Raw genomic sequence first — 16,613 nt, forward strand, 5'->3', positions numbered from 1 at the left:
GTGAAAGAACTCGTGCACATTATTCCTCGGGGATAGGATCTTAGAAACATTTTGGGGTGGGTTGGGGTCTAAAGGCAGATCCTTTGTATTGGCTTGGTCTGAGAAGTCGGGGATGCCTCATCTGCATGGAGAAGGGCATCAGGTGTCGCCCAGATTATCACAGTCACATGTTCCAGGATCGGGAATAGATTTAAATACCTACCATTCTCAAATATGAGAATTGCTGGGGTTCCTAAATCTACTCGACCTTATCAGGTTTTCTGTATAGTGGTACAGTCCACTACACCACAGTGATGGGTCAGCTGGTCACCATCACTAATGCCCCAACCTGGTCTCCCACTGAGTGTTAAGTCATGTTGATCCCCTGGTTGCTGGGGAAGGTGGTGTCTGTGGCTTCAGCTTGCCGAGGTGAAGGGTAGAGACTGAACGGCTGAGCTGTGTCCTCAGCGACCCTGAGCCTGAAGCCGCTGCATCTGCAGGATCTGGCTGAGAATGCACTGTACATCCTCGTCCATCTGTCCCTGGGGAGGTGAGAGACAACAGAGGCAGAGTCACACCCTGGTGCTCCTGCTGGGTGCTACCCAGTCCCTTGCAAATCTCTCTATTCACACCCAAGGGTGTCAATGTCTCATGAGGTAGGTCAGTGCACAATGATGTCTCCAGAAGCCATGAGGCTGCCTCTGAACAGAAGGAGAAACTGAGGCCCACATGGTGCAGAGAAATGATAAAGCCAGGTGGGCACCCAGAAATGAAGTCAGGAGGCAGGGAACTCACCTGACTGGCATACAGGAGAAGGGTGCGATATTAAGTTACCACAGCACCACACGGACACAAGGGATAAGAGGTACAAGCTTATTTGAAGTGGAAATTTAAGGGTTCTTTGGAAAGTCACTTGTACTGGATGGTGTTCTGCTGGGACAAACAGGGGAAGGAACGTTCACTGAAGCAGACACAGGTGACAGGATGCTCTTAAACCAACCATGTGAAAGAATGTGTGATGAAGGAGTCTTCGTTAACATCTATGTATTGGTCTGGCCTACACTGCAGAGTTGAGCTGCATTCGTCAGGACTCCATAGAGAGAAACGCACCAAAACACTTTTGGTGGCATGCCTCAATTTCTTGCCTCGTCCACAACAATGAGACTTGGGCTAATTGGCAGAGTGATGTCAACTGAGACAGACACGCAAGTGTTAAAGCAAGACACATGTTGAGGCTAGACCCATGGAGAACACATGATGTTGGGAGGGTATAAATAGGAAGGACTTTGACAATTCTTCACACAATGTTATTGTACCACACTCGGCCAAGTAGGGGTTCATAACAAATTTGCCACTGACATTTGGGGAAATACATAAATTATAACACCTAAAAGTGGTCCTCCCTCAGGCTATTGGTCCTGTGGCTTTTAAGGAAATGGCTCACTCACGAAATCTCCACACTTGGAATGCTGAGGCAGGAGGATTCCATGAGTTCCAGCACAGTCAGAGGTATACTGTGAATTCAGGCCAGTTTAGTCTACAGTGTAATATCCTGTGTAAAAATAAATAAAGTAGAAAGTGTAAACTCTGGCTATGAAGATAGGAATGTCTGTGATAGGATCAATATTCCACTCCTCAAAGAGCTCCTTCAACTTTTTACTACTCTAGGCTGGTTCATCATCTGTTTGATAGAAGTAGACAGCCCACAACAGCCAAAGTTTGTATAAGAGAACACACAGCATAGACACTCTAAGGACTGAGAAACCACTGAGAGGAATATGGAAATTTATTAATGAAAATGTACAAGGATGGGCTGGAGAGATGGCTCAGTGGCTAAGAGCACTGACTGCTCTTCCAGAAGTCCTAAGTTCAATTCCCAGCAACCACATGGTGGCTCACAACCATCTGTGATGAGATTTGATGCCCTCTTCTGGTGTCTGAGACAGCGACTCACATAAAATAAATCTTTAAAAAAAATATGTACAAGGATGACATCTGTAGCACAAGACCAAGTGAATGACATTCTGCCGCCATAACTCTTTAGTATTCTTACCTCTCGGGTTAACTACTGCTATCTGACTGTGGTAGTAGGGAACACAAATAGGATGTTCCTGCACATTTGTCCAAGTGGGATGTGACACATGAAGTCTATGAGCATTAGTGGAGAGATGTTGATGTTCCTGTCCTGGAGAAGTAATGATAGGGTAGATTAACACATCAGCTCACTTATTCCCTTCTGCAGTAAAACCAAGGAGTTCAGACTGTGTCGGAGAATGGGTAATAAACAAAGTCTTCGGGCAGGCCTTAACCAGAGTTTGTAGTTCCGTTTGTAATGGGAGCATAACAGAAGGTGAAGATGAAATGAAATCAATTTCTATTTCTGGAAAGAATCCTACAACTTAAGCAGAACAACAGATGCAGAATGGCCATTCATCAGCCATTTTAAGGGTAGGGCTGCTGGTACCACAACAGTGACCCTCCCTTAGGAAACTGGAAACTCAACCACTGTGATGTCCTGTGTTCAGACAACTGGCACAGCCTGGAGTTCGTTTTCAAAACATATATCAATAGCTTCCCGGGGGCATCTGCCAGTTCATCTCTAATTTCATCATGGGTGGTCTCTGGTATTGAGGGAATATTAATCTGCTTTCACCACTGTTATAGTAAATCTTGTCCCCCATAAATTTATGACTAGTCAGCCACATAAGGCCTTAACTTCCCTATGTGATTTTCCAGCCACACACATTTTACCCATGGCACACAGTTTTATCTGAGATAACTTTCCAATTCCTAGAAATTGTGTATAAATTCAGAAACGGACATTCCGAATCCCAAGATTTTTCTGAAATGACAGATACTTCAGCTCCTCTACCCACCAAACCTTCTACTCCAATAGCATTCACTGCTATTTTCATTCTTGCCTCTGATCATTAACAACTGCTTGCCAGAACACACATTTTCCTTCCAAACTCTTCTGTCTGTGGAAGTGGCTTTGCCTTTGATGTAGGAAAACAGTAGCAGCTGAGCAATCCTATCACCTGCATTAAACTACATCTTTCTTGCACACAGACCATAATTTGAGTCTTTGGAAAGTCAATGCACTCCTTTCCAAAACCATCCCTACTATCAAGGCAGGCAAAGGGGCACAAACTCCCGTAGATCGCTTACATCACTGAGGTTGGAGAAGTAGAGTACGGTGTTCATCTATGGACAGGTCTAGCACTGCCTGCAGGAGTATACATTACATTTGTAGTACTCAGTTAAGATTTTTCTGCCTGCTTGTTATTTCTTGGCTGACAAGAGTCAAATGTCTCACATTTTTTTGTTGTGGGGCCTCGAGTCAAGTCCCCAAAGCCTTCTCCTGACTGTAAAAAACTGCCTTGGATATCTGCTGGACCAACACTTCAGTGGTCTAAGGGCCACCTTTGCCACATCGCCTGCACAGACCCAGAAGCCTTGAGAGATGCCTCATTCACTTTTCCTGCACGAATACCTTATTTCTTGCAATTAATGCATCAGACATCTTGAGATCTGAGATCCTTAGTACCTTGGTTACACTTTCTTTGCAAATGACAATGTTTCTCACAATTCAGTCACCAGGCCTTTTGATATTGGAGACCTCTAGCTATTCCTTGCCCTAATGATATTAGCCTGATACACCTTGGAACACTACCAATTGTATCATTATCCACTTGTACATGGGTGCTGTCCCTGCCTTTGATGGTCTAAAATGTTTTTTTTTAATATTCAGTATTTGCATTTCCATATGCCAAGGTTTCTATAAACACTTGTCTTACTTCAGGGTCTGATACGGCTTTGTTCACAGCTGTCATTCTCTGTAAAAAAAAAAAAATATATATATATATATATATATATATATATATATATAGAAAGGAAGGAAGGAAGGAAGGAAGGAAGGAAAGGAAGGAAGGATGAGTGAAGGCTTCAACAGAGCTTAGTCTTTGTAAACAAGGTGAGCCTTTTCCCAGGGTCCTCAAATTTGTCCCAAGCTCTTAGCATTACTAATCAACATCAAATTGAATCTGTTCCTGTAAATCAGAGTACCCGCCCTTCAGCCAGCAACTGGTCTGACTATCCTCATTCTACTCTCCCTATTTCACTGGTCAGGATTTACAGCTTCTTCCCTCCACATTAACCACTGCAATTGTTGGCCTCTGGTACAACTGTCACCAAACCCTTCTAGTCTTGGGGAATAATTCTTTTTGAGTAGGCCAGGTTTTGACAATTGATTTTACCTAAGGTAAGGACATCTGCCACCCCCACTCCAGTAGAGTCTGTGCGACATGAAGCTCTTGTGCTTCATTTCCATCCAGAACAGAGGCCTGTGCCTGGAATGGCTTGGCCTCCTGGAGGTCCCTGGTGTCTCCCTACAAAAAGATGATGACCAGGGTCTATGCTTGCGGTGGAGGTGCCTTCTGTGTTCTAGCCTTGGTGATCTTAGCAACTTTAAGCCTGTCAACAATATCTGATTTTAAGAATATAGCAGTGTGGGAAGATGGTCATGGACCTGTAGATGTCTCAGGAACTGAAAGTTCAGAGACGGAAACGTCTCACACCACCATGATCCTGATGAACTCAACGGCTGCGATGAATTCAACTGCTGCAGCCATTAGCTCCCAGCAAATAGGAGAGAAATTAACTGCAGTTACTAACAACATGACTGTTCCAGATTAGCCTTTTGAAAAAGTTTTGTTTCGCATGATTCAAAACAGTAATGATTCTTTTAGAAAGATCATAGACAAGTTCCAATAAGTTGAACAAACTTATCAAGAGTTATCTATGGGGGTTGGGGATTTAGCTCAGTGGTAGAGCGCTTGCCTAGGAAGCGCAAGGCCCTGGGTTCGGTCCCCAGCTCCGAAAAAAAAAAAAAAGAACCAAAGAGTTATCTATGGTTACAAAAGTTTCCTTACTATTCTGAGGGGCCATAAATATAGAGTTTAAACTTTATTAAAACAAAGATAAATGATGAATGCATACCTGGTGCCCACAAGTCTGGCAGTATAACTGCAGTTTTCTAAACTATTGTCTGCAGCTGAGGATTGTTTCCTAGACTGTACGTTCTGTTTCCCTCCTTGCATGGGACATTTGGTGGGGTGATGAATAAGAGCTGGATGATTGCCAATTATGGTGTACCTGTTCTAACTGCTTAAATCTATGCAGCAGCACACACCTCGAGTTTGTGTCTGTCTGTCATGCCGAATCTGTTCTCTACCTGAAATCCAAGCCTTGGTCCCTCTGCTGACACACTCCCCTGGGTGGTCTGCGGCAGACACCCCATATGAAATCACAGCCTCTCTAAAACACCCTAGAGCTATCATTTCTAGAGGTCACCATCCTATCTCGTCATAACCTTGTTCCACCCATTGGCAGGCATACACTGGCAGGCATACTGGGAAAGAAAATGGTGATTAGGTAACCCACCACCAGCCCTACTCCCACTCTGGTGGCACAGTTGAGTCAAGATGAACCCTTTCTCTCAAAATGGGCTATTTCATTAGACTGTTCTGCCTTTTCCGCTTTTCTCTGACCTGACCCCCCTCTGGCAGTTTCTCACCCTCTTACCTCCTGTGAGAAACTCCTGCCTTGTTGCACAGTCATCCAGACTGAGCTTTTAGTTGTTTTCCCTCTTCCTGTGCGTCTCAAATGCTTCAACTCCCATCCACAATGTTACAGCAACCCTGCCAACTCTGAAGCACTTTCAGAAAAGAGCAGAGAAAACCCTTTTGTTTTCTCATTTCTGCCATTTTTTGTTACTCAAGTCCCTCGTGTCTACCCACAATTCTTCCAACTGTTCAGCCACTGAGACAGAATAAAGGTAGGAAAAAGAAAAAAGAAAAAGAAACAGAAAATTTCCACTGGGAGCAGACCACTGGAAGGAGTTTCCCAGTGACAGCAGCTGAAATATTTTGCTGCTATCTTGAAACAAAAGATCCATTCCTTCATCCCCTACTGTTTCCTCTACAGCATTTGAAGTCAAATTTCCCATTCTACCTAGCCCCACTTATGGACACCAATGATAGCTGGTGTTTGCTACTTTGGGGATTCTTATTTCTTATGCACTTCACCCCATTTTTCTTCCCTTACAACCCCCTAACACTAAACAGAAGAGGGGGAAAAAAGGATAAAGAGAAAAGGAAGTAATGTTATCATTAGACTACTTCCTGCTGATTAGGAGAGTCAAGTTCCTTAGGGCAAGACTGATCATTGCATCAGGATATATAATTTCTACTTCCCTTTTCTTTGTGAAGGGCTACTTAACTGACAAACTGCACCATACCAACCAAACACCAAGCAGCCACCCACATTGCCTCTCAGAGCCCTAGCATTTATATACACTCTGAAAAGTCCCCAAAAGTCCAAACATCACACAATTCCAGAAATTATCTGCTGCTGGCAAAAATCAGACCTCTGCTAAAGCATGAGGCAAATCACACACAGCTTCTATGAACAATCTTAAGCAGCCCCATATTTCCCACATCTGATTTTAAAACAAAAACACATTCACTAAACATTTCTGTTTTTTTAAAGAAGCCAAAATTACAAACTTCTCACCACATCCAGATTATTTTAGGAAAGGAATCTATAAAGGGAGAGGTGGCTGCTTGGTTGGGGTTTGGTTGTTGTTGTTGTTTTGAGAGTTTGATTTTATGACATAGGATCTCTCTACATAGCTATGCCATCCTGGACCTCACAATGTGGTCCAAGCTAGCCTCAAATTCAGAAATCTACCTGTGTCTTGAAGTGCAGGATTCCAGATGTCCACCTCTACATCTAGCTGAGATGTTTGTAAAATGACCTATCTTATAATAAGAGAGTGAAAGGAAAATGTAGGGTCTAAACAGGAACCATCATTCTTTTGATGAACACATACATTTCTTGAAATATTACAATGTATTAATTATGAATGGTAAATAATTTATGTTCTGAATATTTTTTTAAAGATTTATTTATTATATGTAAGTACACTGTAGCTGTCTTCAGACACACCTTAAGAGGGCATCAGATCTAATTACAGATGGTTGTGAGCCACCATGTGTTTGCTGGGATTTGAACTCAGGACCTCTGGAAGAGCAGTCAGTGCTCTTAACCACTGAGCCATTTCCCCAGCCCATGTTCTGAATATTTTGGTTATTTCTTTGCTTTAATTTCATCTTTAATAAATTTTACTTGCGTGTATAAAACTGTGCTCTGGTGTGCATGTTCCAGTCAGACAACAATTCACAGGTGTCTAATACCTCTTTACTCTTTTATTCGAATTATTCTGTGATCCTCTATCCTTGGATGACAATTTGCGGACATTTTGAAAACAAGACACTATTTTAAAGATGAAATGGAGGGGTTGGGGATTTAGCTCAGTGGTAGAGCGCTTGCCTCGCAAGCGAAAGGCCCTGGGTTCGGTCCCCAGCTCTGAAAAAAAGAAAAGAAAAAAAAAAAAAAAAAGATGAAATGGTTCCACTAATCTTACATAAACAACAATGAGATGGTTCAGTGGGAAAATGTGCTTGATGTGTAAGGCTTTACTGCACTTATTAGATTCAGGGTGTTTCTTTCCAGTAGGAATTCTTTCATAACCTTAAAGAAAACATATAGAAGCAATATCACGGATTATATTCATCAGGTTTCTCTCCAGTATAAGATCTTTAATGTATCTGAAGTTTACACTAATGTGCCAAAGCTTTTACTGAATCAATTATATTCAAATAGGGGTTCTCTTCAGAATGAGATTTATGACTATGAAGACTACTCCAATTTGGAAATGCTTTACCAAAGTAATTATTCATACAGTTTCTCTCTAGTATGATTTCTTTCATGTCTATACAGATTACTGCTACTTGGAAAGTTTTTACCACATTGAGTACATTTATATGGTTTCTCTCCAGTATGAGTTCTCCTGTGTATTTGAAGACTATTTTGACTTTTAAAGGGTTTTCCACATTGACCACACTCATAAAGTTTCTTTCCAGTATGATTTCTTTCATGTATTTGAAGACGACTGTGACATGAAAAGGCTTTAGCACACTGATTACATTCATAAGGTTTCTTAACAGTATGACGTTTTTCATGATTTCGAAGACTACTACCACTTGCATAAGCTTTTCCACATTGATTACACTCATAGGGTTTCTCTCCAGTATGACTTCTTTTGTGTATTTGAAGAGAATAGCGACGTGCAAAAGCTTTACCACACTGATTACATTCATAAGGTTTCTCTCCAGTGTGAGTTCTTTTGTGTATTTGAAGACTACTGCGAAGAAGAAATGCTTTTCCACATTGATTACACCCATAAGGTTTCTCTCCACTGTGACTTCTTTCATGAACTTGAAGACTACTGCGCCATGTAAAGACTTTACCACATTGAGTACATTGGTACAATTTCTCTCCAGTATGATATCTTTCATGTCTATAAAGATTACTGTGATATGCAAAGGCTTTGCCACATAGAGTACATTTATGTGGTTTCTCAAGAATATGATATTCTTCATGATTTCGAAGACCTCTACAACGTGTAAAGGCTTTACCACACTGATTACATGTGTAGGGTTTCTCTCCAGTATGAAGTATTTCATGCCTGTGAAGATCACTGTTACAAACAAAGGCTTTACCACAATGATTACATTCATAAGGTTTCTCTCCAGTGTGACTTCTTTCATGCATTTGAAGACTACTGCGCCGGGTAAAGGCTCTACCACAGAGGTCACATCCATAAGGTTTACTTCCAGTGTGAATTTTTTCATGTATTTGAAGATAACTGAGAGATGCAAATGCTTTACCACATTCATTACAATTATAGGGTTTCTCTCCTGTGTGAGTTCTTTTGTGTACCTGAAGATTACTTCGACTTGTAAATGCTTTACCACATTCATTACAGTCATAGGGTTTCTCTCCTGTATGAATTCTTTCATGTATTTGAAGAGAACTGGGACTTGGAAAGGCTTTACCACAGTGATTACATTCATAGAGTTTCACTCTAGTATGGTTTTTTTCATGTTTTTGAAGACTACGGAAGTTTGCAAAGGCTTTACTGCATTGACTGCATTCATAGGGCTTCTCTTCAATATGGATTCTTTCATATGTCTGAAGAAAACTCTTATGTGCAAAGGTACATTGCTCCCTGCCATGTCCCCAATGCTCACAAGGCTTGTATCTGCAATTACAGATGTTATACCAATTAAAGGAGAAATAACAAACAAAAGGTTTTCAAACTGTATTCACACAGGTTAAGTTCTTGCTCCCCATAGACTTGAGCTATAGGGATTAAAGTTTCTCCATGACATCAACCTTTTTGTTTCCACTAAACTGTTCCTCTCAGTAAACTTTGGAAAGTCACTGTAAGTATAGAGTGACACTAGCTTTCCTAAGGACTGTTTGCATATAAAAAGACATACACTGGTCCCCTATTCAATGCTTTTTATTATACTTGAATAGGATGAAACTAAATGGATTGACAGTTCTACATCATGGCTCTCATGGGGCTATGACTAAAATATTATCATGTACTAAGGTATGGTTTCTATGTTTGTTAGAAATTTGGCTTGCAAATACAGGTTGGCTACCTGAAACTGAAGTACACAGCCCTGCAACAATTTAATCCTCATCAATATACATAAATCTGTGCTTATTCCCACCGTTGCTTTTCTTTACAACTTCAGGGCACATTACAATTTCTTCAGGGACACTTTTGTATCAGCTCGCACATGACATTTACCTTCCAGGTCCTCTAGAACGTTGACAGTGTTCTTCAATCTTGCTGTCTTCCAATTTGTAGCCTAGAATATAATAACAGAAATTTTATGATATATTATTGGATAGTATGCAAATTTTAAGTTTGTATCTTTGGTAAACCTGAGAACCATGTCTGATCCTTTACCACATCTTTCCTCTGTCTCAATAGAAATCACAGAAATGACCAATAACCAAGAAACACTAGTCCCCTTATTTAGAAAGTAAAGGGAAACTCACATTCTTACCTATAGCAGTGAGGTTCCTGCACGTTTCCAGCATCACATCTTTGTAGAGACTCTTCTGAGAAGGATCCAGCAAAGCCCACTCTTCATGGGTGAAGTTCACATGCACATCCTCATAGGTCACTGCAGCCTAAAATGCCCACACATACATCATGAAAATGGTGAGAATGACTGTATTGTAAATGTACATTTCACTGAGACAATATTTACGCTCTCTGGTCTTTCTCTTTCTGTGTCCTCTCTCTGTGTTCTCTCTGTGCTCTCTCTCCCTCCTTCCCTGCCTCCTTCCCTTTCACTCCCTCTCCCTGACCCCATGTGTTCCCAGCCATTCTCTCTGCACTATCTCCTCTCTCCATCCTTCTCTATCCCCTTTCTTTCTCTGCCTCTACTCTTGTCTCGCCCCACTTCCCATGCTCCAAATAAAATTCATTTTATACTAAAGAAGAGAGAAGATAATTCTATTTGTTCCATATCACAGATATTCAAACACAGACATTAGTCTCCAAGTGTTTTAAGAAGGAAACAGAAAAGGAGGATCACACCTCTCATTTCTGGGACCACTGAATTCCATATGGCATTGCCAAAGTAGGGACTACTGACAGACAACACAGAGAGACACTCAAACATATCAGAGCTATTAAAATTGTATCAAAATGCCTAACTTCAAAGATGGAAAAAGTATTTAATAAGCTCCGTAGATACTGACTCTTAAACCTTTCAGAGACCTACCGCTTAAGTGTAAGGAGAATTATAAAATTTCCCGGAAATTTCACGAAGTTGTTTTCCTTTGATAAAACCCACCAACATGTGAGTTACTGTGACTCCCAGAGCTGCATCCAGGGCCAGGGTGGCACGACACAACATGAGAAGGGCACTATTACATCAAACATTAAATCAATCATTAGCCCAATACATTGGGCCAGAGGCCAGTCTGCTCTGAGACATCTCCCAGTATCCAACCACATAATCAGCCTTAATTCTCTTTAGACTCAGATTTTAGCCTGAGAATGGGTACACTCACATGTAAAATTTTGAAAATCTGTCACGTTTAAGACTGGAGAGGGGTTGGGGATTTAGCTCAGTGGTAGAGTGCTTGCCTAGCAAGCACAAGGTCCTGGGTTCGGTCCCCAGCTCCGAAAAAAAGAAAAAAGAAAAAAAGAGAGGAAAAAAAAAAAAAAAAGACTGGAGAGATGGCTCAGTCATTAAGACTACTTACTGCTCTTACAAAAGACCTGAGTTTGTTTGCCAGCATTAGCATGGCAGCAAAATATCCCCAGATCTCGGTAGAGGACATTTAATGGCCTCTTCTGTCTTCTATGGGTGCCAAATACTCAATGGATGAACACACATACATGGAGGCAAAACACTCATGCATAGGAAATAAAGTTGGTAAACTGAAAATACGGACCTCCATATCTCTTATACGTCACCATGGATAAAGTGGCCAGAAAAACACAGAAATGGGACAAATACCTGTAGCCAAATCTGTAACATTGTAATTTAAAGAAGAAAGGAACTCAATCAAAGGAGAGGAATTCCAAGATTGTAGACAAGAAGTCTCAATATTATTTCAGGACACAATCTGAGCTATAGATTCAACAAACGTCCAAAAAACAGTCTAACGATTTCTGCAAAGAACAACAGAAAACCGATGACAAAAGGTCATCATGAATGGCAACATGAACAACACAAGACTGAACAGACAGCACAGTGACACCATCTGACTTCAAAACTCTCCTACACCTGCAATAAGACTGTGCTGTTGAGAAAGAATAGAGATCAGCAGAACATGAGAGCACTCAGAACAAAATCATAATTAATATTGGGGTCAATTTCGCCAACTTAAGCCAGGAAAAAGTGAGGCTGGCCTTCCTGACACAAGGGACTGGACCCCCGCGGCATCTACATGCGACTGTGTTAATAAGGCAGACTTTACACCTGCGCAGAGTTAACTGCAGACGGATCCTACACCTCAATGTCAAGGGCCATGGGAAGAACTTCTAGAAGACACCAGAGAAACTAGAGCTCTGCCAGTCAGCAATCCACCTATCCTGATGACGAAAGCAACGCGTGCGTGAGCGCTGAACGTGACGTAAACACTTTCCAAGCACCAATTCCCGCCTTCCAGGCTATGCGCAGGCGCAGTCAGGGGAACTAAGTCGTTGAGAGGTTCCACTTCCAGCTGGGAGGCGCAGAGACTCCGGGAACAAACGGAGTAACACCGGGCGCTGTGTCTCACCGCCGGTTTCCGCACCCCCGGTCAACCTCACACGGGCTCCAGCGGATCCTCCCCGCGTGGGAACGGCGGCCCCACTCACCATGGCGCGGATTCCCAGCTCGCACGCTCTCCTCACAGCTACCAGCAGCCAGACTCAGCGCAACACACGGAACACACACTATACTTTCTTTCTTTTTTTTTTTTTTGGTTCTTTTTTTCGGAGCTGGGGACCGAACCCTGGGCCTTGCGCTTCCTAGGCAAGCGCTCTACCACTGAGCTAAATCCCCAACCCCCACACGGAACACACTAGAGCCTTCCTCAGACTCGCAGTTAAACCGGCCAATGGCGGACCGGAAGTTTCCGCCTCCACTCTGATTGCAAGCCCGTCTCGAGGCCCTGATTGGCTAGTGACGCCTGAGTGACAGGAGATTTGCCTTAGAGACAGTGGCTTGCTGGGACTTAACAGTGGTTCCCAGCCCTGGGCTCCCCATCAGGCACGGACCTGCAGTAGAACTTGCGCCCCCACTGCAAAGTCGTTGCCGCACTATTTTCTGCACACAGTAGGCACTTCTTCGGGTAGGCATAGGGTGTCTAGTACACACAGATGGTTACTTTGTGCACTGTGTGATCCTCCTGCTCACAAATGAAACGACGCCCAGCCCATTAAGGTCAAATTTAAGCCACCGAACTGATATTCACCAGGCATCAGCAATTTCAATAAGGCACACTTAGGATTGCTCGCTTCTCTCTCAGCTGTACACTGCTGACCAAATATTAACTCCCAGCCTTCTGTGGTGGCAGTGGCCTTTCATGCCACCTTTTGGGAGGTGAAGGGAGGGCATCAAAGTTTAAACCAGCTTGGTCTGAGACTAAAAACATCCAAAATTAAGGTCAGTTCTGTGGTAATGTCCTGGGATGGGAAAATGACTCGAAAAGGTTGGCATTGCCAGTTGGAGGTTGCCCACACCTTTAATCTCAGCTCTCAAGAGGCGGAGGTGGCGGATCTCCATGAGTTCAAGGTCAGCCTGATCTACAGAGAGAGTTCTAGGACAATCAGGGCTACACAGAGAAAACTGTTTTAAAAACAAAAACAACAACAACAACAACAACAAAAAACAAGTGGTGGGGGGAGGAAGGAAGAAAGACTGGTATCAGTAGGTCTTCCCTAAGGTGATCATGCTCCTCCTTGTCAAACCACTATCCAGGAATCCAGTCATTAAAGGAGAAATCGAATGCTGTGAGAACACGCCAAGAAACAAGACAAGACTCTTGGGCCCTCAGTGTATTCGTGTCCCTCCCAGCGTTATTCGATAGAAGTGAAATTACTTGAAATTACTCAATATTGCTTGACGCTGTTATTTAAAGAAATGTTTATAGCTCTAAGGAAAACATGTTCTTCCTTTTCTCCTTCATATTCCTCATATTGTTCTTACTATTCTTATTCTTATTCTTTGTTTTTTGAGGGAAGTGGTTTGGCTTGGTTTTGTGTTGGGGGTGGGGGTCCCTTGTGTAGCCCTGGCTGTCCTCATGCAGCCTTTCTTTTTCTTTTTTCTTTTCTTTTTTTTTTTTCCGGAGCTGGGGACCAAACCCAGGGCCTTGTGCTTGCTAGGCAAGCGCTCTACCACTGAGCTAAATCCCAACCCTCATGCAGCCTTTCTTAAACCTCAAAATATATACAGTCTGGGGCTTTGAATAAAGATGGCTATGGCATGAGATGTTAGTCTGCCTCGATTATCACCTCCATTGTCCCAGACCCCACCTCCTCTAGAGTGGTCACAGGGTTCCTCCACTGATCAACCCACACCTGCCCCCTGGAGATTCTAAGTAGGTCTCCACCCCTGATTTACAACTCTATCCCCTGGTTTCTTGCACTGCAGTCATATTTATTACCATAATTGTGTTATGGATCCAGAAGATTAAACTCTTCTGAGTCCCCAACCCCATCCCTGCCCTCAACTAGTGTCCCACACTGGTTATGCCTCTCCTCCCTCCCTCCCCCGCCCCCCTCCTCTCTTTGTCACACACACACACACACACACACATACACACACACACACACTCTGAGTTGCGTAGGCAGCATATCAGGAGTCACCACATATCAGATGGGGAGCGATGGGAATCAGAGGATGAGAGTCTATGGACCCATGGGGTTATGGTTCAACTCAGCACCTGCTGGGAGCCTGCCCAACCCCCAGTTCTCTCTGGAAGGCAGTGACTGGGTAAGTTTCAGCAATTTTCAGGTGGTAAAAGTTGGTTTGCGACCTTCAATCCCAGGAGACAGGCACACAGACCTCTAAATTCAAGGTCAGTCTACGGAGCAAGATGCAGCACAGCCAAGCTTGGCAGTGAAGGAGTTAGAAATATAATAGAACGAGGGGGCCATGTTCCAACTCTTGCATGCAGCAGAACTCAGCAGCTTCAGCCATGTGGCTCTGGCTTCATATTCAAGAGGAGAAGGAGAACACTGAGACAATTGATGTTGGTCAGCTGGAGCTAAGGAAGAGTTCAGCATCACTGAGGTGAAATCTTCTGAGGAGTGTTTTTTGAGAGCTGTGTTCCAGAGATGCCAAGGTTGTACCTCATGCTGTGGCTGGACTTGGTCGTGTGTAAGAGTCACCAGGTGGTACTGGTTGTGAAGGCATGAAGGGGTCATGAAGAGCAGCTGAGGCTGGGCACTGTGAGAGGCCATGGAAGGCCATTGGTGAAGGTGCAGCCTCAGTTGCAATTGATGGCCCAGGATTGAAGGGGTCATGCAAAGGAGTGAGGCTTGGCACCATGAAGAGAGCCTATGAAAGGCTATTGGTTGCAACGGAGGACCCCAGTGTATTGGAGAGGCCAGTACCATGGGTTGATCACCAAGAACAGTTGAGGCAGTGAAGTGGATCAACCTGAGTGTCACAGAGGGCAGAGCTGGAGAAGTGAAGCCAGCCCTTTGGAGGATCCTGTGTGGATCCAAGTCATTAAAACAAGCTGCCTTGGAGACCTAAAGATGTTAAAGATGCCAGAGCCACGGGCTATCTGCTGAGGAAAGCTGCGAAAAGGGAGTGGGACCAGCTCAGGAGAAAGAAGTTTGTTGCAGCCAACAAAGATGAAAAGGAGTTGAAGATCTGAAGACCACTTTCACCTCAGACATGGAGATGACAGAGTGTGAAGTTTGCCCAGCGGGTTGCTTGTCTTAATTCGGAGATTACAGTTAAGTGATTGGATGGATCTCAGAAGAGACTTTGATCTTTAAACTTTTAACATTGTTGATACCGCTATAGACTATGGGGACTTTGGAAGTTGGACTAAATGTACTTTTTTATTATACTATGTTTAGGTATGGCCTCCATAGGCTCATGTGTTTGAACAAGCTTATGGAGGCCAGGGAGTGGAATGTGATGGTTTGCATATGTTTGGCCCAGGAAGTGGCACTATTAGAAGATCTGGCCTTGTTAGAGGAAGTGTGTCACTGTGGGGTGGGCTTGGAGACCCTTCTCTTAGCTGCCTGAGGATGTGCAGTCTGTTCCTGGCTTCCTTCTGGTGAAGATGTAGAACTCAGCTCCTCCTGCACCATGCCTGCCTGGATGCTGTAATGCTGCCGTGCTCCCGCTTGATGATAATGGACTGAACCTCTGAACCTGTAAGCCAGTCCCTATTAAATGTTGTCCTTTATAAAAAAAAAAAAAAAGTTGGTTTGCGAAACTAAAAGTTGGTTAATATTAATAACGTTTACCTTTCTTGACTCTGTTATTCTGAGGCCAGAAACCACAGGCCTAAGATGACTAATACCCAGTTGTTAAACAGTGGGGGATTAATGGAGAAGCTCTTTCTTTTTCTGCAGTCTATTGAAGCAGCCCTGGGGCCCAAGGTTGGGAGTTTATTTACTCCTTGTCATCTAGAGTAAATTACTCTCCCAGAGAGGACTCACTTTAAAAATAGACTCAAATCTCTATTTCTAAGAGAAAGAAACAGGGGAAACTACTTTACACTGTCATGCTTAACTCATATCTTTTCAGGATATGGTCAAATCACATTCCAGCATCTCTTTTTTAAAAAGTTCGATAGTTCATAACATAAATTCAAACCATAAATTGAGTAAGAAGTTATAAAAAAGGTTTACATGTGCTCCATTTAAGACTAGTTATCTAATTAAATGTTCATCATCTGCAACCAGTTCCACAGGTTCATTAAGAGTCTAAAACAATAATTCCTAGGTTATAAGATAGTTTGGTTTTTTCAAGAGCCAATCACCTACCTTGTGTCTCATTACTATTGAAGGTTTGTATAATAAACTTGTCGATATTTTATCTTTTGTCCTTGCACCTAATAAATTGTCCAATCCTAGTTTATGACCTTCAGTTATCTGATAATGGTTTCACAGCCATCCTAGAAGGAATGTTTTCCCTGATCATAAATGTGATCCAAACCTGCTTTCTAGCCTAGGGCTA

General features: G+C 42.9%; 1 protein-coding gene across 1 annotated transcript; it reads right to left on the reverse strand.

Annotated features, from left to right (window-relative positions):
* Positions 1–6,991: 6,991 nt before the first annotated feature.
* Positions 6,992–12,518, reverse strand: LOC130046242 (uncharacterized). Its single transcript, NM_001421404.1, is given in 4 exon segments — positions 6,992–9,145; positions 9,707–9,767; positions 9,969–10,095; positions 12,284–12,518. Coding segments are annotated over 4 exon segments (1,563 nt in total). The 5' UTR covers positions 12,287–12,518; the 3' UTR covers positions 6,992–7,773.
* Positions 12,519–16,613: the final 4,095 nt, after the last annotated feature.

This window comes from Rattus norvegicus, chromosome 7, assembly GCF_021556685.1.
Source record: "Rattus norvegicus strain SHRSP/BbbUtx chromosome 7, alternate assembly SHRSP_T2T, whole genome shotgun sequence".
Classification (NCBI taxonomy): Eukaryota; Metazoa; Chordata; class Mammalia; order Rodentia; family Muridae; genus Rattus; species Rattus norvegicus.